The sequence below is a fragment of the Mycetomoellerius zeteki genome, unplaced genomic scaffold (assembly GCF_001594055.1).
Source record: "Mycetomoellerius zeteki isolate Tzet28-1 unplaced genomic scaffold, Tzet1.0 scaffold106, whole genome shotgun sequence".
NCBI lineage: Eukaryota > Metazoa > Arthropoda > Insecta > Hymenoptera > Formicidae > Mycetomoellerius > Mycetomoellerius zeteki.
Window position 1 is genome coordinate 5243975 of NW_017255975.1, and position 9305 is coordinate 5253279.

At 31.5% G+C, this 9305-nt stretch overlaps 1 protein-coding gene across 2 annotated transcripts in view; it reads right to left on the reverse strand.

Moving 5' to 3' along the window:
- Positions 1 to 8470, reverse strand: part of LOC108724904 (rabphilin-3A) — a 15928-nt gene extending 7458 nt beyond the window's left edge. For both annotated transcript variants that reach the window (XM_018451606.1, XM_018451614.1), the window contains exons 1-4: positions 8120 to 8470; positions 4115 to 4221; positions 3710 to 3886; positions 1352 to 1493 (exon numbers count right to left, since the gene is read on the reverse strand). In XM_018451606.1, coding sequence (XP_018307108.1) covers positions 1352 to 1493; positions 3710 to 3780 — 213 coding nt within the window. In that variant the 5' untranslated portion in view covers positions 3781 to 3886; positions 4115 to 4221; positions 8120 to 8470. The remainder of the gene's footprint in view (positions 1 to 1351; positions 1494 to 3709; positions 3887 to 4114; positions 4222 to 8119) is intronic.
- Positions 8471 to 9305: the final 835 nt, after the last annotated feature.

The window sequence follows — 9305 nt, forward strand, 5'->3', positions numbered from 1 at the left end:
TGCAAGAGGTGCACATTTCGAACAAAATCTTCATTAAAAAGTTTATAAATAAAATAATTAAAATAATAAATTAAATATATTTTTTTCTTTTTTCGTGATTTCCTGCGAAACAAAGCAAAAAGGAGCATATGTCTATAGGACTTTTTTTCTTAGTTTTTTACTCCTCTACACGCTCCCGAAGTTTTGCCATTTAATTTGGAAACACCCTGTATATATCGAATTAAGTTTTTGAATTTTCTCTTTGCTGTAAATACTGTAAAATATTGTATTGTGTGTGTTACGAATAAACCGATTTAAATGCATTTTTCATTTAAAATAATGTAATACAAAAACTCAAATACATCAAGATGATATTTTTTAATGAATAAATTTTAATCTTGTTTGAAATTCCATTTAATTTTCCATGTGATTTCTCAGAAAAGATAGAAGGATAAAAATTGCATAATTAAGTGAGTCAAATAAAGTATGGTTATTAGATTGCAAGGGAACTTCTGTCTACAGGGAAAAGAATTTTGAAATTATTCAATACCTATATAAATAACTTAGGAACTATATATAGTCATTCTTGAACGCGTGTATTAAATATATTGCGTATTCTGTACTGCAATCTTTTTAGCTGTTAAATATGAATGTGAGTCATAGTTTCACTATTAATTTCAAATACGTATATTTAAAAAAAATATATATGTGGTCAGGTAAAATGTAATCATAATGACTGTAAAGATTCGCCTTTTTCGAGCCTTTTCATAAGTTATTATGATATGAAAAAATATTTACTCGTAAAGCATAGTAAATCAGAAATGACGACAGATTCAGAGTATGATACTCTAGCGAAAAAATTTCACATTTCGATTGCTTGCGGTATTGAAGTTGGAAAATGTCTTATTGATGATTGTCACAACATTGAAGTTAAAAATCAAACTGGTGATGCTTAAGATTTCTTTAGTTAGAGATCTCATAGACCTCCTCGTATAATTCGCAACGGCCTTAAGCCTTTTTAACTTCTCTTAATCACCAGATGGAGCAATTTTCGGCTTCCTAAACGCGAAAAATCGCGTATATGGACGCAAGTGAGATCGAACACGGATCTACAGATCACGAGTCCATCGCACCGAGCAGCAAATCACTCGACGACCCAACGTTGTACAAGGAAAATTTGAATGTTTTAATCTCGCAAGAGAAATAAAAATAAACATAACTATTTTTTTTAAATAATATGATATTTCCATTGTGAAAAAACACACGTGTATATCCTACTAGAGAGAATCCTAATATTATTCTTTTATATTGAAATTTAATAATAAAAAATTGGAAGGAAGGCTGAAATGGATTGCCGTAGTGTGGGATTTACCTGGATAATAGCTTTCCGTTCATCATCAGTGAGCAAGTAAGATTGTCCGCAACGATTGGAATTGCTCGTGCAGGAATTTGGATATTGTCCCCATCCATGAGATTCAAAAGATCCTGTTTTTACAGACCATCCTGTTCGCAATCTGTGCCAGATTTAAACACAATTTACTATGATGTATTTTATTAAAAAATTTTTTAATTTATTTGTAAAAAGATAATAATGAAGATATTTTGTTAATTTTTATGAGCATAGTCTTTAAAATAGAATTTACTCATAAGACAAGTGTCAGCAAAGAATTAAATAAAAAAATATTATCATTAATTTTGTAAAAATAAGTGAGTTTTGGATATATTGTTAGACAAAAATAAAAGATTTGTTATAAATGCTTTTTTTTAGGTATTGAAACTATTCATTGAAACAAACCATTTAGATATTTGATTTTTGAGCGAATATCGGAAAAACTCTAAAGTATACTAAAAAATATTTCAGATAAAAGTTATATACTTTAATTTAATATGTTTTTATAACTCTGCATGTATAAGATTTTTTCAAAATTATGAATTTTTTAACATATTCCTATTCTTATTCTTGCGAATATTAAAATTATAAAAATAAAAGATTAAAGTGTTTTACATCAAATTCCTGTATAAAAATACTATTTTTTGTAAAATCACATTTTTTTAAGGAAATAAACTACAAATACTATCGTAATACAAGATAACAATAAAGGCAGATTATTCGTCACTGCACACGCGCATAATGTACAATATGCGCAATATGATAATAATTTCTAATTGATTTTTATGTATATTTTCTAATTTGTGTAATATTATTTTTAAAAATTTGAAGAAAATTATTAACAGGATTATTTCTTTCAATTTTTGTAAAGTTGGTTATACTAAATATAAATAAAAACTTATTTAAAGGGACATTATTTAAAGAGACATTATTAATATCTATGAAAGCCGATCAGAAAAATGTATAGTTATAACAAAAAATATAAAAAAATCTACTAATATTAAATAATTAAATTCGAGACTGAGAGTTTCATAACATGAAAAATATTAACATACCGAATTAATTAAAAAACTACGATCGTTTATTAAAGAAATTTAAATCTTTAAATTACATTTCTCCCTTTTTGAAGAGAAAAATTTTCGTCAAAAAGGGCTTTTATAATAAATGACTTTGTGAACATAATTTAAGATGAAATCACTATCTGCTTGTTATGAAGAGAGCTCATTATTTCATCCCTTTGAAGAAACGCGAAAAACTCTGAGTGATGCTTAAACAATATTGAGCTTAAAAAAAATATACTTGAAAATACGAACTAGAAAGCTTGAAAAAATAAACTTGAAAATTTCGAAATTTAATCTAAATATTTCATACGGATATTTAAAAAGACAAAAAAAAGAGAAAAAATGTTTTTTAACGCACTTCTTTAGCGTGAATTGGAGAAGCAAGACAATCATATTACATGGATAATATAATTGAAGCAGTACTAAATATATATGTTTATCAAAGACAAAATATTACAAAAGCAGAAAATAAATTTATGCCTATTTATTTTATATTTCTATTTTAACTAATTTTATGCTTATGTTCAATTATTTTTAATATTATCTCGAAGACAGATTCGGCATTTCTTTTTGAATGTAGGTATATCTAATATTGTTAGACGTATATATTTTTTAATAAAAATTGTATTATATATAAACAATTCTTTATAACATTTTGTAGTATATTGCATATTATGCAACTACAAATATTATATTTATCTTGATTGTTATTTTGGGTCACATATATATGCAGTTATATTATGATGCTGAAAACGTTGCTATATCATGCAGTACGCATGGCCGCGATGCATATTGCACGATATTTACAGCACATTACTAAAAAATATAATATTTTTATATATGTATGAATGTGGTGATGTTTTTTAAAAAATGCTTTTAATTTTTGTCTACAAAAATTTAAAAATTTGCAAAGATAATAATGAGAATAGTTATATTGGAAATCATAACATTCCAAAAACATAAAATCATAACATTCAAAAAACATTAAATTGTATTAAATATCATAAAACATTTATCTAATTGTAAAATGTTTCTTCATATTGCTTTATAGTTTCAACATTTATTAAAAATCAAATAGGTATGTCGAGATAACTTTAAAACATTGTTTTAAATTGATATCAAAGCATTTAAGAGAATATATCTTTTATTTTTAACTGTTCTATAATCTATTCGAAATCCACAATTTTTTCATTATCTAAATATAGGAAAATAATTTCAGTTTGTGTTATTATTTGAACATTGATATTTACTTTAGTTGCAAATTACTGTTAAAACTCACTTTGCTCGCAATGCCAATTGTCGATCATTCGGGCAAACCCATCTACCACCTCGTGTTATTGGTTCATCCATTTCGCGGCAAGTTATGTTGTCTGCAATGCACTTTTTGCTCCTTTTTGTTTTTCTTTTCTTTTTTCTTTCTCTCTTCTTTTCTTTTCTTCGCGTAGGATTAGTCTATCTGTAACAATAAACATATGAAACAATCTATGTTAATATGTAAATATAAATGTTATTTAATTGCTTATTGTTCGTGACAACTTATGTATATTCGCTGGTTTACATTCAATATCTGTATTTATATAAAATTTTGCATTTGATATTTGCTTTATGCCACACTGTGCACTGTAGAAAGATATAAAAATTACAATTTTAATTTGAATAGAATTGCAAAATTAAAATCACTAACCTTTAATTTGATTAATATACCGTTTGTAGAAAAGTACCACAGCATCCGGAAGCCACATGAAAACCGTTTTCCCCGAGGCAAATTGAACTAGCACTTAGAGGGTTCCACTGTAAGATTGTTTCTTCTATAAACTTAATTTAGATCTTGAGTAAGAGTGTACAAGATTAAAGAATAATTTGCACATGTACATTTCATAACAATACTTTTTTTATATTTTACATTATAGCATTAATATCAAGTTTATATACTTGATAACATATATATATATATGTAAAATGTAAATAAAAATATTATTATAAAATATATATATTTTATATGTTATATATGTAAAATATACGTATATGTATATCTCTTTTTATATCTGTACAAAATATTTGATAATTTCAATACATGATTTAATTTATTCTAAATACCTTTTACTGTAACACACAATTTGTATTTGTTAATAGAATTTGATAAAAATGTTTAAGAAAAGTAGATGTTAAATAGAGAAGTTTGCGAACAGATAATCAGTTTTCAGACGAGATCTTTATTTTCTTTGAAATTTAAATGTTTCCTTCTTTGTCAGTTGTAACAAAACTGTCACGTTCCTTGTATATACTAATATATTAATAAGCAAATCATTATACATATAGAAATTATATAATATAAAAATTGGCATTGAAATAAATTTATTAATGGTGTTTACATATATCATTTCCCTGTGGATATTCTTGCAATTAAACAGCAATTTCAACATATCGTACCGTAATGCAATCCGGTTCAGCCATTAAATCACGTCATTTCCGAATATTAATGTGCCGAGCTTATGCGCGCATATCGACATATATGACGTGAATTATTATCTTTCTCCCCTCCCGGCTAGCGACATCCAGTTGTAAAGGATTTTTCTCTGGGCGTGGGATGCTGCACCGCCCACGTTCTCTCATTTATTTTCTTGTTCGGTATACGATGTAATCCCTGTTCTCTACTGGAACTCGGGAAATTAGAAATATTCGAGGAACGATAACGGGAATGTACGATGAGATGCGTGCTTTGAGTCGTACAGGAAATCTGGTATCGCCTATCACAAACGTGGTTTCGAAATATGTTTCCGCACAATGATATTATCGCACTTCAATGATAGCTTTTACAAGCGAGATGCTTGAATCGCATATTCGCCGTGTAAAATGAAGGAAACGATGTATGGTATTCATACGAGCCGTTTGATGGAACAGTAGCACGATACGATTCTATGATGAAATTCTCATTTTGTGAAAAGAGAAATTACTGAGAGTAAATCATAAAGTGAACCGTACAAAGAAAAAGATCAGCTGTTTCATATTTTACTCTTCATTTCTAGTTTTCACATAAAAATTATCTTACATAAAAGATTTTAAGTTCTTTTATACAAGGTATATTTTATGAAAACTATAAGTATAAAATTGAAATTTTGTTTTTGTTAGTTTACATGCACGATTTATTTATCCAATGGCTTGTTGCAACGTTATTGACGTATGACGTATCTCGACATAATATTGGCTTTTAAACGAGAATTATTTGAGTTATGGCATGTGAGGAATACGTGAGAACGAAGGTAATAATGTGTAGCACTATATTTCTCAAGGTAACGTGACTATAACAAGAAAAATAAGAGGCCACGAACTTTGTTTCTTCAAAGTTGTATAAATCAATGGTTGCTTTTCAACACGGCCTACTCGTGGACTTGTGATACATTTCAACATATCATAGCATTTTAATATGAGCTTTCAAATAGCTTTTACCACAGCATTAGTCTCGTTTTATGGTATATTACAACCTTGGCAAATATCATATAACGATTTTACGTCGTTCAAATGAAATTCTTTTCATATTTATATTACGCTTTGTACGCGTAATGTAGACGGTCTATTGCTAATAAATTTCAAAAATATACATTAGTACCCTTGACTTGAGTACAGCTTAAACGTGAATCCATCTGTTTTCATAATACTGCTGGATAATTTTATGTGAAATAATATGTCGCATAAAATTAAAGCCGTTATCATTTCAAAGCATTACACTTCAAAACAATATAACTAGTATAAATAGAAATATAAAGCTTCCCTGTTGAAAATTTTTCTCAGAATTTTTCATATAATTTTTCAGAATTTCTATATAATTTGTCAGAATTTTTATATAATTTTATAACTTTGTCACATTTTTTATACGAATTGGAACACTTCTCAGAAAATTCACATCTTTTTTCAAAATGTTTCATACATATTAATTATGAAATATCGTAAGATATAATATATATATATATATTTCTAAGATTTTTTGTAAGTATAATTTCTGATGAAATATTATAAAATCTAAAAAAAATATAAATATTTTTTAAAAATTATGAGAGAGAGATGAGAAATTTCAGAATATTTCAGAATTCACTTGTATGAAAAATTCTGAGAAAAAATGTAAACTTTCTGAATATTTCTGAGTATTTCTGAAAAATGTTGCAATTCGTACAAAAATTCTGAGGAAAATTTTTACCAAATTTATGTGTTAAATGGAGGATTTGTTCTTTGAAAGCGTGTAAATTAAAAGTATACCAGAAAAAAAACGATGATAATGGAAAAAGGATCGAGGATCAAGATTTCTTAGATGCTATATACAGATTTAAATGCCTCGTCTTTTCTCACCTATATATAAAGCTTGTCTATATATATAAATTAGAACGTACGCACGCATTAAATGCAAGTCTGCGGGATGCAAGTTCCCCGCAGAAAATTCAATAAACTCGCCGCGCCGTCTTGCTATCTGCTGCCATTGTTCATCGCGCGTTGCTCGCTATCATATGGTTCACTGCGGTAAAGAGAACAAAGGAACTTTCAACGAAAGTAGCTATATTTGCCTCACAGAATCGATACTCCCATGGTGCATACCTCGCAGCTCTCTCTCTCTCTCTTTCTCTCTCTCTCTCTCTCTCTCTTTCTCTCTCTCTCTCTCTCTCTCTCGTAAGTATTTTATACTTTTCTTATTACGGCGATATGTATGCGCCGCGCCATGAGCGCGTGTCGCGTTAAAAAAAGGAACAAAGCTGTTGGAAAATACAGTTCAAGCATCGACATGTGGTGCAAGAAGAAAGGAGATAGAGAGACGTATATTGTATATTAATTAAAGTTTGGTGATTGACGAAGCTTTCTCTTTGAATATACTCGACTTTTTGACTTCCATAACGGTTGGCTGCCGCGTGGCAGGTCTCTTTTCACTCCGTGAAAAAAAGAGTCAAATTGTGTGCGATTGCGTTGATGTCGGCAATCAATCGATGAAAATACGCTCGTATTGGTATTGTATATAGTATGTATACTATTCGCATCAAACGCGCGTAATTACGGGCAGGCTTATTAATAACAAAACAACCGCAGCTTCCCCGTAACTTTCCACCCGTCATGCATAAGCTTTGTAATTAAGTAAGTTAATCCGCTCGATTAAGCTGCTGCGTACATAAATTATGTTTGCATAGCACGATATTTTGCCATAAATTTTTTTTTCGAGGGGTATATCGCGCTAAATCGATCGAGGGATGATTCGGCATTTACATAAATGTGTTTTTGGCGTTTATCAATGAAGAGCATAGATAAATATGTTTTGGACGTTTATCGATAACGTATCAATGTTTGTTGGGCTACAAGAATAACGAAAGCCAATATTCCATATGTTCAAACATAGCATATGCATCTAATGCTCACGTTTCTTGCATTTAAATATCAAAAATTAGAATGCTGTTAAGACCGATGGAAAAACACATTCTAACATTCTTCAAGATCATCAAAAATGAATGAATCACGAGACTATATTCTCCAGACTATATTAATTGGGATAGAATATTTAGCATAATCACACATTTAATGTATAATTAGTATATATCAACGCAATTAACAACAATTAACACGACTGAACGTTGCGTGGAAGGATTTGGTTGCTCGATCGACGAGATATGTAAAAACGGTAGGGAGGGAAAAAAAGGAGTAAGGACCGTGGACTCACGTCATAATTCGCCGCTTGCAACAGGCTGCAGCTGGTCACGTCGACGCGCACGCGTGCGGTCAGTTGCTCTGGCAGTTCGTGCTCTTCGGCAATTAATTGTTGCGCTAATTAGTACACGCTGCCGGCGCCGCTGTTTCTAATTCCCCTTAGGTGGCACTCAACAATCGCACAAGTAGTCGCTAGGACTGGTCGGTGTTGAGCTGCCGTGGTGTCGACCAGTCGACAAGTGGGTGCTGACCGAGTGCTGCTGCTACTGCTGCTGCTGCTGCTACTACTGCTACTGCTACTATTGCTACTGCTGAGTGCTGCTGGTCTGTGGTATATGGTTGCCACTACCTCAGTAGCTGACTCGCGCGCACGATTCCACTCGGCATCGGCGGCGACGGGATGCGGGGGACGAGCATCGGAGGGTGGAAGGTCGGGCTTGGGTGGAAGGGTGAGAACTCTCCCCTCGAACCCGCACGGTCTGCAGGAATATACCAAACCGTACATCAAGCATAGAGGAAGGAGGGACACGGAAGAGAAGGCGGTGAAAGAGGATGGTCAGGTGAAAGGCGTATGGGGAGGAACGGTGGAGAGTGAAAAAAAATGAGAGGGCTAATATAAAGAGAGGGATCAGGCTCAACAGGCGTGGACATAGATAAAACGCTAACGGAGGCATATGTTGCCTCGTCGTTGTTGTCGGCACTCTACTATAAATTGAAACTATCTGTGTACTGACTTTTCAGCGTATCAGCCGTGGCTAGATAATCGTGCAAATTGAACGGCGCGTGGCGGTCAAGAAGTAGGACATTCTGCGATGAATACGACGGCTTTATACAGAGCGCTACCGCGAAGTTGGGTAGTAATTTTGTTAAAACGCTATGGTACACACATCTCGCGCAAAAGAATACGCTTGCAAGAAAAAGACTGTTAAAGTCGCCATGAACAAGATATATACTTATTTATTGGAAGGATACGTAACTGATTACGCAACAATAAATTATTTTTAATTATCGTTAGAATTTACAGCCTGTGTTGATTAAGTCTATTTCTGAATTTGGGCTTTTTTCTTTCTCTCTCTCTCTCTCTCTCATTTTCATTTTCTTTCTCGCTCACTCTGGGAACTGACGTAACTGTGTCGAATGACGGATGAAATATAAAGCGAATATCTCATACGTCACGCCATACTAGGTAAACTTCACAA